Genomic DNA, 16,898 nt, shown 5'->3' on the forward strand with positions numbered 1-16,898 from the left:
TCATTCTTCTGCTTTTCTTTGCAAACTGGGGACCACGGAAACAGACTGGTCATGGCCCAGCCCTTCTGACCCCAGAGATGCTCCAGTTGACCATGCTGGGAGAGAATGGGTTGTCCAGGCCAGGGGGCCAGGGTGGGGAGATGAGGCTGCAGGGGGACACGCGGCTGCAAATGCAGGAATTGTTGATGGTGTGGGAGTGCGTATGCATACTCAAATCCTGCGCCTTCCCTTCTCAGTGACCCAGTGCTGACTGTACCCCTAGTTATGGGTAATGGTTCTGGGAAGGGGTCATATGGGATGGGTAGATTCATGAAGTGAAATGGAAGAAAACAATTTAATTTTTCCTATGCATACAAAGTCTTAAAAACACGAGCAAGGCCATAGTATTAAAGGCAGCATGCTTGGGTGATAAAACTATAAAGAAAAGCAAGGGAACAATTAGCATTAAATCGACTCTTGGGGCTCCTTTCGGGGGAGTGGGGTGTGCGATAGGGATGGGGACCAAGGGGGAGGTCCAAGGTGCCTGCAATGCTCGATTTCTACCTTGTGATGAATCACTGAGTTGTTTTTGTGGGCACCCTTCTGTGTGTGTATCTTATGTCCCCCCCAAAATGTGTCAAGAGAACCAACATCCGTGGGAGGGGGTACCACCTACCAGGGTTCCCAGAACCTTCTTCCAGCCCCCAGCCACACAGTTAAAATTCCCCTTCTGTGAATTCAGGTGCACATCTCTTCGCTCATGAACTCCTCACCATCTCGACGGTGGATGACACGTAGCTGGCACTCCTCGCTCCATGTCCCCGGCACACCCGACTCCTGCGAGCAGAACCTGTGTGCTCTGCAGCAATGAAGAGGAGGAGCGTGGCCCTGTGAGACAGCAGCGGTGAAGAAATCGGCCTGGTGCCAGACAGCCACGACGAAGGGGGAAAGGGGAAGTTTCTATCCCTTTCGAAATCTGCCCCTTCTCTTCTGTACTTCTCCCCATCCCAACCTCGCTTACAATCACAGCCTCAGGTTCCCTTTCCTCCTTTGAGTCAGGCTCCCCTTGACACCCTCGGAGTGGAGTCTTCGCCTCCACTGCCTGAGTGTCCCCTCTGCCCAAGCTTCCTGTGACCCAACCTCCAACCTGGGGGGACGGCAGCCCCTCACTCTGCCTGTGGTCCCCTGTCACAGGGAGCTCCAGGCATTGAACACTTACTGTCTCCCCACTGGACAGTGACTCTCGGGGCAGTGGCTGGGGCTAGCGTGTGATCTCGTGAGCAGGGAGGGGATGCCCACTGCATGGGTGCCAAGGGAGGGAGGACAGTCGGCCTCCTCACACCTCCACCCCCGGCCTCCCCCATCTCTTGCATCCCTGTGTCCTGCCCCTGGCAGGACTGACTTCCACAGACATGTACAGCCTGTGAATCAGAGGGTCTGGCCAGAAGGGTCCCGTTTTCACTTTGCAGAGAACAACCCCAGAGGGGGGCGGTATTGGGAGATGGGGCTTGAGCCCTGCACAAGGCGTGAATTTGGCTCCCTAAGGACTCTCACCCTCTCTGGCCTCTAGGCCCAGGGCCCCCAGGAGTGGACGTGTGGTGGCGGATGGCTGATTCCCAATGGCTGTCCTGGCCCTGACAGTGTCTGGGTGTCAAGTTCCTCCTCCGTGGGGTGTCACTGTTCTGACATCACCTGCATCTTCCTGTCGGGCCTTCCTCTGAATCTTGCAACTTTTAGTTCCTGAGAGAACAACCCTGACAAACAGACATTCTGGGGACCCTGGCATTGCCAAGCCCGGACATGCTCCTGCTGCTATTGGCCCTGCTCTGGAGGAGGGAGGGGGCTGACAGCCAGAGGGCACCCCAGAGCTGGGTCAAGGGGGGTTACAGGCTGCAAATGCAGGGCTCGGTGGAGGTGCAGGAGGGCCTGTGCGTGCTCGTGCCCTGCACCTTCTCACTCCCCGAGGACCATGGGTCTGACTTTACCTCTGCCCTCGGCTACTGGTTCCGGGAAGGGACCAGTGCAGTTCACGGTGCTCCCGTGGCCACAAACAACCCAGGTCGAAAAGTGCAGGAGGAGACCCAGGGCCGATTCCGTCTCCTCGGGGACCCCCGGGACAACAACTGCTCCCTGGATATTAGAGACGCACAGAGAAAGGACTCGGGGACATACTTCTTTAGGGTGGAGAGAGGGTCTTCTGTGAAACACAGTTACCTACTGAGCCAGCTCTCCGTTCAAGTGACAGGTAAGGAGCAGACTCCAGGAGAGGCCACAGGGGAAGGACGGGGGTCCCAGGGCAGGGCTGGGATGGGACTTCCCCCCTGGGAGGGGTTGGGGGTAACCCATGTCAGGACTCAGAAGCAGGAGCTGGACCAAACCCTGAGGCTTCTCTCAGGGCCTCCCCTCGGACCTTCCTTCTGATCCCCGTGTCTCCCCATCTCCTCACAGCCCTGACCCACACACCTGACATCCTCATCCCAGAGACTCTGGAGTGTGGCCACCCCAGGAACCTGACCTGCTCTGTGCCCTGGGCCTGTGAGCGGGGCACGCCCCCCATCTTCTCCTGGACGTCAGCTGCCCTCACCTCCCTGGACTCCAAGACCCATCTCTCCTCGGTGCTCACCCTCACCCCACGACCCCAGGACCATGGCATGCCCCTCACCTGTCAGGTGACCTTGCCTGGGGCCAGAGTGACCATGATGAGGACCGTCTACCTCAATGTGTCCTGTGAGAGCCAGGCCAGGAACCCCTGTGTCCCTGATGGGGTCCTGAGGGTGATGGGTGGAGGGTCAGGGCCTGGGACATTGGGTTGCTGGTCCCAAAATCCAGGCTGGGAGAGGGTCAGGGGGACACCTGTCTCCACCCTTTCCCCATTTATGGAGCTTCTGGGGACAGAGGGCCAATGTCCATCAACCCTCCCCATTGACATGAATCCTCCATGTCTTTCTGTCCCAGACTCTCCGCAGAATTTGACAGTAACCGTCTCCCAAGGAAACGGCACAGGTAGAATGGAACTTCCTCCTGGGGTGTGGGGAGCAAGGGCAGGGGCGGGTCCCCCCGTGGGTGAACGAAGGGGTCATCCCCCTCTCCAGCCTCCATGGCTCTGTAAGCAGCGGTCCCCATCGGCCCCCCTCCCCCCGCTTCTTCACACCGCCCCCACCCTCCCCACCGGCCCCTTTATCAGGAGAAGAGGAGAACATGGCAACATACACCCAGCACATCCGTCCCTCACCGTGCATCTCCTATGACTCCTCCTTCCTGTCTTTTATTCTCCTACCCACTGCTTATTTAAGTACTTCTGAACAGGTAATACATTCCCGTGGACAAGCATTCAAAGGCACGGCAGAGTCTGTCCTCAGATGCTCAGTCCACTCCTGGGAGGTGACCCATGTCCATAGGCTGCTCTGAGCCTTGGTGTGTTTGCCTAGAGGATCTGAGGGGACCTCTGATAGCAGCAGTACCGACTGTCCTCGATCTTCTCCAAGACTGTGCAGCATTCCTTCCCCTGGTTGGATTCTGATTCCGTGTGTGTCTTCTCCTATTGGGAAATGATGGCATTCACTTTCTTCTATTAGCCGAAATGCTGCAATGAGTAATCTTGTGTCTCCTTTCACAACTGTGTGTTATATCTGTGGGAAAAGTTCCTAAAAGCAAAATGTAGCTTTTATGTTCTTTCCAAGTTGAGGTATGTGGCCAGTTGTCCTGAATGGAGGGTGGACAAGTGTGCACTCCCATCAACAATGCCTTTTCCTGCACTTCAACCTACTTCTGTTTCTCTGTCCCCTCATCCAGTCTGTTTTCAAGTCCTTCTTCTTTTTTTTTTTTTTAAGATTTTTATTATTTATTTATTTGACAGAGAGAGAGACAGCCAGCGAGAGAGGGAACACAAGCAGGGGGAGTGGGAGAGGAAGAAGCAGGCTCCCAGCGGAGGAGCCTGATGTGGGGCTCGATCCCATAACGCCGGGATCACGCCCTGAGCCGAAGGCAGATGCTTAACCGCTGTGCCACCCAGGCGCCCCTCAAGTCCTTCTGCTTTCTCTCCATCTTTTTGTCTCTCTGACCGTCTGTCTCTTTTTCTCCAGCACCCACAGCCCTGGAGAACGGCTCATCTCTTTCAGTCCTGAAGGACCAGTTCCTGCGTCTGGTCTGTGAGGTCAACAGCAACCCCCCTGCCAGGCTGAGCTGGACCCGGGGGAGCCTGACCCTGTGCTCCTCAAACCCCTGGAACCCTGGGGTGCTGGAGCTGCCTCGAGTACAGGAGAAAGATGAAGGAGAGTTCACCTGCCAAGCTCAGAACCTGGTGGGCTCCCAGCATGTCTCCCTGAGGCTCTCCCTGCAGAGTGAGTGCACCTGGTGGGGGGGGGGGATTGGAGGAGAACAACAGCACCACCCCCAGGACCCCAGCAGCCCCTGAGCCTTACAGGGGAGCTCAGCTCTGGTCTGCATTCCTCTGTGAGGCCAAGTTTTCTCCTGCCACTTATAGTATCATTGTCCTCTTTTTTTCCCCACTGTCCTCTTCTTGCCAGACCAGGGATGTAGGGTGGGGTGAAGGCTGGGGGGAAGCCAGGGGAAGGACGTGGGTCTTGAAGGAGAGGGGCTGGGGCCTGCACAGGTGAGTCTGGGGATGCAGATACAGATCCTTGATTTGTGGGGCAGGGAGGAGGGTGAGGCAAGTGAGGCGCTCACCGTGAGCACAAAATTTAAGGAGAAGCCAAAAAAACCTCAGTAAGGAGAAGTAATACTACAGTGCAGTGTTTTTTAAAATATAAATGAACGCAAAATAAATATTACCATGAACAAAATATACGCATTTTAAATAAAGACAGGCTGCAATCCACCCCCTGTATGCCTCCCCCACCCGGCCCTCATACCCTCCCCAAGACCCAGGTGCCCCTGTTTGGAGTCTGGCAGAGGGGCTGGAAAACAGGAATCTGGGGTCCTACGGGGAGTGGGAGAAGGTACCGAGTGCTTGGAGAGGAATCACCAGTAATCCAATCTGTCTGCAGGAAAAGCATGGCCTTTCTCAGAGAGGATGCTGGGCGCAGCTGGGGGAGCAGGTGTTACGGCTCTGCTCTTCCTGTTTCTCTGCATCATCGTCATCACGTGAGCATTGAGCATGGGGATGGAGGGATAGCCCGGGGGTGGAGAGGGCAGGCGGGCACAGAATGGAGGGACCTGGATGGGTCGAGACCCTGAAGCAAGGGCAGGAAGGAGATCGATGGCACCTGGGTGAGTCTGTCACAGAACTCTGGCCCCACTCTCCAGGATGGGGAGGCCTGCTTTCTCCACACTGGGGTCTCCAAAATGGGACCACCACTCTCCTACCCCCATTACTCTTCCAGCCCCTTAAGAGAGAACAGAGGAAGGAGTCAGTCTGTCTATGGCACCGTGAGCTGGCCAGACTGAAAGGCTCTCTGGTCTCTTCTCTCAGCGTGAGGTCCTGCAGGAAGAACGCCCCACGGCCATCAGTGGGCATCAGGAATACGGGCATGGAAGGTGCAAACGCTGTCACAAGGTCAGTCTCTCAGGTGAGTGACCTGGGCGTCTTGCCATCTGAGCATCTTTCCTGGACACCTCCACCCAGGATGGCCCCCAGGATCACTCTGCTCAGCATGGCCAAAGTTGCTTTCCTTATCTCCTCCTCCTCCTCCCTGAGGATTCCCCATCTTGGTGACAGCACAACCACTCCCTCCTCTTTCTCTCAGGCCAGAGATGACTCCTTCCGTGGAGAAGTCACCTTCTCTCTGTTCTCTTTCTTCTCCTACAGCCCCAAATTCACCCTGTCTTGTCTATTTGTCCTCTGAAGGACAGCTAGCATCAGCCCCCCCCCCATCTTGACCCCCATCATTGCCAAGGCTGCAGAATCTTTTCCCTGGACCCCTTCATCTCCCTGCCTCTCACCTCCCTTGTCCCACACCAAGCAGTCATCTAAAAACCATCACGACCCTGTTCCTCTGTATTGGAACTGCTTGCGTCCATCGTCTAGACCAGAGGCTGGCAACTTTTTCTTCTTTTTTTTTTTTTAAGATTTTATTTATTTATTTGACAGAGAGAGACAACCAGCGAGAGAGGGAACATAGGCAGGGGGAGTGGGAGAGGAAGAAGCAGGCTCCGAGCGGAGGAGCCTGATGTGGGGCTCGATCCCATAACGCTGGGATCACGCCCTGAGCTGAAGGCAAACACTTAACGACTGCGCCACCCAGGTGCCCCTTAATACGCTATTTTTAAACATCAAAATGGAGGCAAAAAATCCATGATGAGAAAAATACAAAAAATCTAAAGAATGACATGATCAGTAGACTAAAGTTAGTTAAAAATTATTTAAAATTATTAGTTAGTTAAAAATTGTTTTAAAAATTATTTATTACCATAACTGAGTCTAGAGAAATTGTCAAACACGGCAGCATTCTCATATGAAAACGAGAGAAGCAGAGAAGTTGATTTTTAAAATGTCTTCTCTACGTTTGCTATCAGCAAAACCAGAAATGCAAAATTATCAAAAATTCTGGTTTGGGTATAAATAAAATCTTTAAACTGAAAGTAATGTTTTATTACACATACTCTAAGTTTGCAATAATATTTCAAATTTTTTTCAATTATTTTAATGTTGTGAAAAAATAACCGTTAAAAATATACAAAAACATTTTTTAGGGGCCCACATGTTTTCTTCGGTCTCAAGCTTCAAATGGTTCAGAAAATCACTCTTACTTTCTATTCCATCACTTCTCTGAAAAGGCTGTTTGTGCCTCTGGGTCTTTGCATGGGCTGTTCCTTTCTCCTCAAATGCTTTTCCCTCCCATTTCCACTTCTTCGTTCCTGTTCAGCCTTCACGCTCCAATGTAAATGTCACACTTATCATCCATTTATATTCAGAGTGTGGAATGCCAAGTGACAGGCATTTCAGCTGCCACAGATTCATCTATGAAAAAAATCCCGGGGGTGCATGCGTGACTCAGACAGTTAAGCAGCTGCCTTCGGCTCAGGTCATGATTCCAGGGTCCTGGGATCGAGCCCCACATTGGGCTCCCTGCTTCTTCCTTTCCCTCTGCCATTCCCCCCAGTTGTGCTCTCTGACTCTCTCTATGTCTCTTTCAAATAAATAAAATCTTGGGGCGCCTGGGTGGCACAGCGGTTAAGCGTCTGCCTTTGGCTCAGGGCGTGATCCCGGCGTTATGGGATCGAGCCCCACATCAGGCTCCTCCGCTATGAGCCTGCTTCTTCCTCTCCCACTCCCCCTGCTTGTGTTCCCTCTCTCACTGGCTGTCTCTATCTCTGTTGAATAAATAAATAAAATCTTTAAAAAAAAAAAATAAAATCTTAAAAAAAAAAGAAAAAAAGTTGATCTTGGGCTCAATAAGTTTTAGTCTAGACAGAGGGGTACAGCCAACAATCAGACAACCAACCAAACAAGTGAGTACAATGTGAAGTATAGACATGTACTTTGGGGAAAAATGCGGGGTACAGAGACTGGGAATACTGGGGAGATGGCGTATGTTTTTTGTCGTTGTTGTCGTTCTTTATTTATTGTGGTAAATTTACCACCTAGCCATCTTTAAATGTACAATTGTGCAACCGATTTCCAGAACATTTTCATCTTGCAAAACAAATTCTATGGGTACGCATTGAACAACAACAACCCACTTCCCCTGCTACTCCAGCCCCTGTTTTCTGTTGGTGTGGGTTCGATGACTTCAGATATCTCACATAAGTGGAACCCTGCAGTGTTTGTCTTTTTGTGACTGGCTTATTTCGCTTAGCATAATGTCCTCTAAGTTTATCCATGTCGTAGCCTGTGACAGGATGTCCTTTTTCTAAAGATTTATTGATTTTTTATTTTTGAGAGCTAGTGAGCGAGTGTGCAAGGTGGGGGGGAGGGACAGAGGGAGAGCGAGAGAGAGAGAGAATCTTAAGCAGACTCCCCACTGAGCCCGGAGCCCAAAGTGGGGTTCAACTCCACAACCTTGAGATGATGACTTGAGCCAAAATCAAGAGTCAGACACTCAACTGACAGAGCTACACAGGTGCCGCGGGATGGCCTTCTTTCTAAAGACTGAGTAACAGGGGCGCCTGGGTGGCACAGCGGTTAAGCGTCTGCCTTCGGCTCAGGGCATGATCCCAGCATTATGGGATCGAGCCCCACATCCGGCTCCTCCGCTATGAGCCTGCTTCTTCCTCTCCCACTCCCCCTGCTTGTGTTCCCTCTCTCGCTGCCTGTCTCTCTTTCTCTGTCCAATAAATATATACAATCTTAAATAAAAAAAAAAGACTGAATAATATCCTGTTGCATGAATACAGCCCATTTTCGTTATCCAGGCGTCTGCTGATGGATATTAGGGTTACTTCTACCTCGAGCTATTGCAAATAATGCTGCAACGAACATGGGTGTGTAAATATCTTTTTGAGATCCTGCTTTCAATTTTTTTGGATAAATACTCATAAGTGGAATTGCTGGATCATGGGAGTTGTCATTTTAATTTTTTCAAGAAACCACCGTACTGTCTTCCCCAGGGGCCGCACCAGTTTATTTTCCCACCAACAGTGCACAAGGGCTCATTTTTTCCACATCCTCACCAACGCTTGCTATGTTTTATTTTTTGCCTTTTTAAAAAAGATTCTATTTATTAGAGAGAGAGAGAGAGAGAGAGAGAGCGAGCACGAGTTGGGGGAGGGGCAGAGGGAGAAGCAGACTCCTTGCTGAGTATAGAGCCCAACTCGGGGCTCGATCCCAGGACCCTGAGATCATGACCGGAGCTGAAGGCAGTTGCTGAATTGACTGAGCCCCCCCAGGCACCCCCTTTCTTTCTTCGCTTTTTCTAGTGGGCATCCTCACGGCTGCGAGATGATATTGTGCTGTAGTTTTGGATTTTTTTTTTTTTTTTTTTTTTTTTTTTTTATTTGACAGAGATAGAGACAGCCAGCGAGAGAGGGAACACAAGCAGGAGGAATGGGAGAGGAAGAAGCAGGCTCCCAGTGGAGGAGCCTGACGTGGGGCTCGATCCCATAACGCCGGGATCACGCCCTGAGCCGAAGACAGACGCTTAACCGCTGTGCCACCCAGGCGCCCCTGTGCTGTAGTTTTGATTTGCATTTCTCTACTGATCAGCAATGGTGTCTCGCGTAGGCTTGTTAGCCATTTGTATATCTTCTTTGGAGAAATGTCTAATTCAAGGTTTTTTGCCCATTTAAAAAACTGGGTTATTTGCTTTTTTGTCGTTGAGTTGTAGAAGTTCTTTATATATTCTGGATATTAACATCCGTTCAGATCTATGATTTGCAAACGTTCTGTGCCATGGCATTGGTTGGTTTGTGGTTTTTGTTAGTGATGATTAAGCAAAAACATGAAGGAAACTCAAGAGCTTGCAATCTATTATGACCAAAGAACACTCTGGGCAGAAGAAATAAGAGGTACAAATGCTCAGAAACAGGACATAGACCAGTAAGCGGAGGACCAGCAGGAAGTCTGTGTAATCAGACAGAGGGAGGCAAGTGCCAACAGGCAGGAAATGAGTTTGGAGAAGTCAGGGTATGTGTAAATCCTGTCTGCTCATGGAGTCCACTGTGGGCATCCGGGGATGTCTGAGCAGAAGAAGGACATGAGCCAGCTCTCATTTTCACAGATCCCGCTGCCTGCTGTGTGTCAGAAAAGACTGTGTGTAGCAGGGACGTTAGAGAGGAGGCTGGAGGAACATTCCAGGCGGGAGATGATGGTGACCAGAACCAAGATGGCGTGCGGAGGGTGGTGCATGAGTGCATTCCAGATGAGGTCTGAAGCTAAAACTAATGGGAATTGCTAATGGATTGAGGGTGGGGTATGAGTGTCAGAAAGGGGTCCAGGAAGACTCCTAGGTGTTTGCACTGAGCAGCTGGAAGAATGGAGGCTTCAATCATTGCGCTTGAGAGGATTGTAGGAGGAAGAGATTTGGGGGAGAAAAGGAGAAGTTCAGTTTGAATCTGCTTGGTGCGTGTGTTGGACAAGGGAACGGGGATTCTAACTACACCATAGGATCAAAGTCCACAGTTCAAGCGAGGGAATAGACTGGTGGTAAAGCTTTGGGAGCCATTAGCCTGTAGATGACAGGAAGCCAATAGAGTGGATGAGGTCACGAAGCGAAGTTGAAGAAGGAAAGTGTCCGGGGCCCCTCTCATACTTCGGGGTCAGGGAAATGGGGAGCACCCAGTAAAGTGGCTGCCGGGGCAGTTGAAGAATACCTTGTGGTTAAGAAAAGAAAAGCTTCTATTTAGGGAAGACATTCAACGGGGCCACCTGCTGTTGCAAAGTGCAGAGCGGTGGGGACTGAAAAGGGACCGTTTAGATTTCACTGAGCAGAGGTCTCAGTAACAACAGTGTCGGGAAGTGGTTGTGTGTGTGTGTGTCTTACTTAGAATAATCAAGAGAGAACAGGAGGACCAAAACCATGAACTGTTTTGTTAAAGTGTTCTCTTCTTGAGGGGACAGCAGAGACGGATGCCCCTCCCTGCCCCCCCCCCCCGGAGCACCTGCCGCTCTGTGGTAATGAATCACATTTAGTGGCTTCCAACAGTGTAAATGTATCATCTTACAGTTCCAGAGGTCCCAAGACCAAAATGGGTTTCACTGGGTTAAAGTCACGGTGTTGGCAGGTAGGGCTGAGTCCCTTCTGGAGGCTCCAGGGGGAGAATGTGTTTTCTTGCCTTTTCCAGCTTCTGGATGTGGCTGGATGGCCCTGGTCTCTGTCTTCAAGGCCAGAAGCATCTTCAAATCCCTCTCTGCCTCCTTTCACTTGTGAAGAGAAAGACCCTTGTGATTACATTGACCACATCCAAATAATCCAGGGCAGTCTCCCCATCTCAATATCCTTAATTCCATCCCCAAAGTCCCTTTTGCCATATAAGGTAACATATTCATAGCTCCCAGGGGGTTAGGGCGTGGGCATCTTTGAGGGGCTGTTTTTCTGCCTATATCACAGGGATGTAATTTCTTTGACTGACTGTCCTTCCACCGAAATGCAAGCTTCCTAAAGACAGGTGCCGTACCCGAATCAAGGCTTTGTAGTTCTCTCTCCCTTACCCTGTTCCTGTCCATTCTATAATAATTCACAATTAGATATTTATTTGTTTAACTCACTTCTTGCCTCCTCCCTCGGTTAAGAAGTAAGCTGCAAGGGGAAGAAAAGAGTAAGTTGCAAGAGGTCGGGCCTACGTCTGCTGTACCCATTACAGCATATGCAGTGTCCAGCTCAGGGCCTCAGGCACAGAGGACCTCAGTAGGACACCAGGCTTTGGGGTCAGGAAGAACTTGGGCTGGACCCTGGTTTCACTGGGAACCTTGAACACGCTATTTCCTTGGTTCACCCTCCGTTTTCATAGCAATAAGATGAGGGCAATAATAATACCTTCCTTATGGGGTTGTTGTGGGAAGTCAATGAGATTCACCAGCACCAAATAAAGTCCTATGTATTAAATATTTGAGGAAAGTGTGAATGGAGGATATTCAACAAAAATGTACGTGGGATGAACGGATGAAGGAATTCATGGACCTCCCTCCCCTACTCTCCGCCTTATCCTGTCCCCACCGTTCTGCTCTGACTCCCTTTTCTCTCCCTCCATTCAGGGTCCCCTGATTGAATCCTGGGCAGGCAGCCTTCCCCCGGATGCAGCTACCCTCTGCTCAGGGGAAGAAGAAGAGCTCCATTATGCATCCCTCAGCTTGCATGGGACAGAGCCCTGGGGCCGGCAGGAACAGGCGGCCACTGGTATCGAGTACTCGGAGATCAAGATTCACCAGTGAGAGCCTGCTGAGACCCAGCCCTGGCTTGAGGGATCTTGGCCTCTGAGGGGCAAAGAAAAAGAGGCTGATTCCTGTAGAATTAAAAGGCCTGCAGGTGAAGAGCTATAAGTACAGTGGAAAGAATGCAGACTTTGGAAGCAGGGAGTTTCAAGTGCAAAGCCACACCGCCCCTTTACTAAGTAAACGACAGACCAATCCCCACCTTTCTGTGTCTCAGTTTCCTGCTCTGTGAAACTGGGATGAGAAGCGCTAGCTGCAAGTTCGTGGTGAGAATTCAGTAGGAAAATCCTGTCGGAGCTCCTGGCACAAAGTGTAGGCTGACCACATGCTGGAACCCTGCGCTTGGAGCAGAAAAGTCTTCCTGAGAATTCTGATTCTGGAAGGTTCCAGCAGCAGCCCTCACTCTCGCCTGCTGACATGCCTCCTCCTGGAACGCCCTCCCACCAGACCTTCCTCTGCCTCTGTTCTTGAAAGCCAAGCTCAAGAGGTAGACTTCTGGGTTCAGAAGGGGGTCAAGCAGTGGGACATGATCTCTCCCTATAGAGACAAGCCAAACCAATGAGAAAGGTTCCCAAACGTGTAAGTACATACATATGTATTCACACATAAATTGGCAAGTTGGTTCCAAAAGTTACGTAGAAATGCGAAGGACCTAGAACAGCAAAAACCGTCTGGTAAAAGAATAACACAGTTGCAGAAATAAGACTTTACTATAAAGCTAGAGCAATCAAGGCACTGTGGTATAAAACAGAATAGCGTCCATAAGTAGGGTGTGTATGTATGGTTAATCGGACAGGTCCAAGTCTATTCAATTGGCAAAGGAGGGACTTTTTAACAAATGGCGGTGAACCTTGACCCCTTTCTCGTGTCACGTGCAAAAAATTAGTCTGAGATGAATCATAAACCTAAAAGTGAAAACTATAAAGGTTTTATAATTGTGCTGCCCAGTGCGGTAGCCAGTAGCCATGGCATTTAAGACGTGTTACACTAGGGCGCCTGGGTGGCTCAGGCATTTAGAGTGTCCGACTCTTGGTTTTGGCTGGGGTTGTGATCTCAGGGTCCTGGGATAGAGCTCTGAGTCTGGCTTGCTCGGGGGGGTGGGGGGGTGGGGGGGTGGTCTGCTTGTCCTTCTCCCTCTGCTCCTCCCCTTGCTTGCATGCTCTCTCTCTCAAATAGATAAGTAAATTCTTTTTTTAAATATGTGCTATATTTACCGTGCAAAAAAAGAGATAAAAATCTCATTAATAATTTTTAATACTGATTACCTGCTGGAATGATAATATTTTAGACCTACTGGGTTAAATACACTATTATTAAAAGTAATTTCACGGGTTTCTTTTTACTTTTTTTTTTTATTATAGCTACTAGATTTTTGAAATTACATATTTGGGTGCACTGTTTTTCTATCAGACAGAATTGCTCTAGAAGACAATTTAGGAGAATATCTATGGGTATGCAAAGATTTCTCACAGGACATCCACAACAGTAAGCATTATCTATATGTTTTTCATTAAAAACCTCTGTTCATCAAGACACGATTAAGAAAATGAAAAGGCAAGCTGTAATCTGGAAGAAATATATATAAATATATATATCCCTGAAAAGGGACTTGAACTTAGAATATATAAAGAATTATTACCAGTTTATAACACAATAACCTAATTTTTAAAATGGGGAGAAAATACGCAATCATATATTTCACAAAAGAAGAGATCCAAATGGCCAGTAGGTACATGAAAGTTGGTCAACACCACTGGACATCGAGGAAATGAAAATTTGTCACAACGAGATGCCCTATTGCATCTGTTAGAATGGCTAAAATCAAAAAGCCTGAGCGCACTAAATGTTGGAGAGGGTATGGAGGAATTGGAACCCTTGTATATTTCTGGTGGGATGTAAATAGTACGACTGTGTGTTCTGTACAACAATGTGGCGGTTTTGTATACAGTTAAACATAATATACCCACTCTATGACCCAGAAATTCCACCCCTAATTTTTACTCGAGAAGGATGAAAGCAACGGACCACACAAACATTTGTACATGAATATTTATAGCAGCATTATTCATAATAACCAAAGGTAGAAACAACTCAAATGCCCATCAACAACAACAACAACAATAACAACAACAAAAACCCAAATGCCCAACAACGAGTGAATGGATAACCAAAGTGTTATAGCCAAACAACAGAATACTACTCACCAAAATAAAAGAATGAATAGTTGGCACATGTAAGAACGTGAATGAATTTCAGAAACATGTTGAGTGAAAGAAGCCAGATACGAAAGAATATATAGTCTGTAATTCCACTTAGATGAAGTTTAAGAACAGATGAAATTAATCTATTGGGACAGAAATTCACAGAAGTGGCTGCCTCTGTTTGGGGGTGTGTGGCTGGGGAATAACTTCAATGGTGCACAAGGAAACTTTCTGGATGCAGAAAACTTTCTATATCTTGATCGGGATAGTAGTTATAGGAGTGTATGTATTTATCAAAACTCATTGAATTATACATGTAAGATCTGTGCATTTTACTGTACGTAAAGCTACCTTTGACAAAAAATAATTAAAAAAATTAACAATAATGAAAAGGCTTTGGGTAAAATTCAACAGCCGTAACTACTTAAGACTGTAAGGTGGGGAGATACAGGTTTAGATATAGAAATAGTATCACGCCCACTTCTGTTCATGGGTTATGCAGTGGTTCACTCAGGATGTGCTTGGTTTTCTGTCGTTCAAATGAGGTGGTTTGGGAAATACCTGTGAATCTCTGCATTTTGACACATAGAATAAGTGAGCACGGAGACCACGCAAAAAGGCAAATGCGTGAACAGAACATAGAAATGGCACCGAGATGCGTAAGCATGTACGCACCTATTTTCAATCTGCCTGCACGCATTGAAGATGATTGGGAAGACAGTGCTGGTCGGCCCATCTGAGGACGGGCTGTTAGCTGGGGGAAGTGGGGCAGGAGGTGCTAAGAACCCTAGCTGGTTCTTCCAATTCTACTGTAGAATCAAACATACACACTGTACATATTACATCAATCAGTTAATTTCCCCTCTTCCCTCTTCGTAAGGACGGTCCCACCAGGTGCAGCTTTACATTACGCATTGCTAACAAGGAGCTGTAAGCATTTCCTGCCTTAGTGAGCACCTTTCTCCAGCGTGGCTTCTAACCATGACAGATTAGCTCAACCTGTGCTCGTCCACTTAAACCATTCCTGGTTGTTGGGCATTTAGAGGTTGTTCCATTTCCCCGTCACTGACAGTGGTTGTCTTTGCCTCTTCTCTGGTGGTGCCACGGCGTCAAGGTGAGGAAAAGGAGAAGTCAGAAGCGCATTTGCTGGTGGAGAAGAGGCCTCAGAATGAAAGCACGGGGTTCCACATAGGACCCGCCCCAGCCTACTTCCCATTGACTGGCTCTGATTGGCAGATGAAGCAGCCAATGGCCACTCTGCCCTTGATGTCACCCCACCCCCACCCTATCCTAGGGGCGGACTCCAGACTTCCTCTGGGAGCCTCCATCTCCCAACCTCAGTGTGACTGGGCTGGTTCCTTCTCTCGACTGTCAACTCCAGCTGGACCCTGTACCCTCTCCAGCCTAGCCCATCCCTATGGGGACTCTCAGCCCTTCTCCCTCGCTCCCACCTCACCTTTTTGCCCATCTGGTCTTGTCCTTATGGTCTAAGTTGGACGCTCGTGTAACCGGGACTGCCTAGGGGGAGAAATCAGGGAAGACGTCACATTTCAGGTCCTTAGGAAACAGAGAATGCAGGAGAATCCTGGGGAGATGAGGCATCAGCTTCTTCTGTCCACGCCCTCTTTTTGAAGGACCTCAGAAGTAGCAGGGGATGAATCTGGGAGCTTAACCTCTACACTGAGAGTCCTCCATATTCCCCATATGTTTTAGTGTTTCTGATGTCTTAAGGGCACTGGAGGAAGATGCCATGGGGCAGCAGATGTGGGGAGGGAAAAGAGGCTGGGTGTACCTGGGGAAGAAGCTGGCACTCCCTGGCCTAATTACTAGTGATAATAATAGTAAGTTATTTCACACGTATAATATGCCAGACACTAGATGATTTATAGAAATTATATTGAACCCTTTCAACAGTTACACAAAGTAGAAACTTTAACCCTGTTTTGTGAGTGAAGAAATAGGAGTTCAGAGAGGTGAAGATACTTGCCTAAAGTCACACAGCTAGAAAATGACAGAGGTTAATTCTGAACCTGGCCTCTCTGACTCCCAGCCCCCCAGCTCTCATGCATGCCAGACTGGAGAGCTAAGACGAAGGAGAATGGGGCACCTCCAAGGAGAATGGGGCAGCGGAGACGTTCAGTTCACTCCTGGCTGTGAGGAGGGGGTTATACCAGGCTAGACAGCTTTTTTCAGGCTGTAGAAGAAGAAGTAACCTAGATATCCTGGAACCACTCTTAAATTCTGTAGAGATTATCGTGACTAGTTTGGAAAAGTACATTGAATGATAATGCTATCAATAATACTTAAGATTTTCTTGAGTGCTTACTATGTGCCAAGCTTTGTTCCAAGCTATTTGTCAGTGATACCTTTCTTTACCCCATAGCAGATATCCCTGTGAGGTCAATGCCAGTATTACTCCCATCTTGCGCACAGCAAACTAAAGCACGAATGGGCTCACTCTCACACTGACGGTCAATACTGCAAGCTTCTTGACAGACCGTGCAATGATCACGGATAGGCTCCATATCAAAATACTAAAATGATTTGAAAAAAAGAATGCGTCTTCTAAAATCTTCACCGTCATCACCACAACCAATACCACCACCATCACAATCACCACCATCACTGCCATCGCCACCATCACCACCACCACCATCGCCACCACCATCACCACCACCCCCATTGCCACCATCGCCACCACCACCATTGCCACCAGTATCACCACCACCACCATCGCCACCACCATCACCACCACCACCAACACCAATACCACCACTACCACCACCATCACCACCATCACCAACACCACCACCACCACCAGCACCACCATCATCACCGTCATCACCATCACCACCATCGCCACCACCATCACCACCATCGCCACCATCGTCACCATCACCATCCTTGCCACCACCGCCACCACCGCCACCAGCACCACCACAACCACTACT

The 16,898-nt window shown here is 49.1% G+C and overlaps 1 protein-coding gene across 3 annotated transcripts; it reads left to right on the forward strand.

Annotated features, from left to right (window-relative positions):
- The first annotated feature begins 1,779 nt into the window (after nt 1-1,779).
- LOC123777971 (sialic acid-binding Ig-like lectin 8) lies at nt 1,780-16,533 on the forward strand. 3 transcript variants are annotated; one of them, XR_006775759.2, is made up of 8 exons: nt 1,780-2,224; nt 2,428-2,706; nt 2,935-2,982; nt 4,062-4,319; nt 4,986-5,082; nt 5,411-5,507; nt 11,570-11,840; nt 11,964-16,533. XR_006775759.2 is itself a non-coding variant. In XM_045775075.2 (7 exons), the coding sequence occupies exons 1-7, from the start codon at nt 1,780-1,782 to the stop codon at nt 11,744-11,746; spliced, it is 1,401 nt and encodes a 466-aa protein (XP_045631031.2). In that variant the 3' UTR covers nt 11,747-16,532. The 3 variants fall into 3 exon arrangements, 2 of the variants coding, with proteins under 2 accessions (XP_045631031.2, XP_045631032.2); XM_045775075.2 differs by having other exon boundaries at nt 11,570-16,532; XM_045775076.2 differs by lacking the exon at nt 11,964-16,533 and having other exon boundaries at nt 5,411-5,494; nt 11,570-11,713.
- The last annotated feature ends 365 nt before the right edge of the window (nt 16,534-16,898 follow it).

The sequence above is a fragment of the Ursus americanus genome, chromosome 21 (genome assembly GCF_024610735.1).
Source record: "Ursus americanus isolate L20-20 chromosome 21, mUrsAme1.1.p, whole genome shotgun sequence".
NCBI classification, from domain to species: Eukaryota; Metazoa; Chordata; class Mammalia; order Carnivora; family Ursidae; genus Ursus; species Ursus americanus.

Excerpts from the sequence above, each read along its gene's own strand:
- LOC123777971 (XM_045775075.2), top strand. The coding sequence starts at position 1,780 with ATGCTCCTGCTGCTATTGGCCCTGCTCTGGAGGAGGGAGGGGGCTGAC. Across the intron at positions 2,983-4,061 it reads CTCCCAAGGAAACGGCACAG|CACCCACAGCCCTGGAGAAC; the intron begins GTAGAATGGAAC and ends CTTTTTCTCCAG. Across the intron at positions 5,083-5,410 it reads CTCTGCATCATCGTCATCAC|CGTGAGGTCCTGCAGGAAGA; the intron begins GTGAGCATTGAG and ends CTCTTCTCTCAG.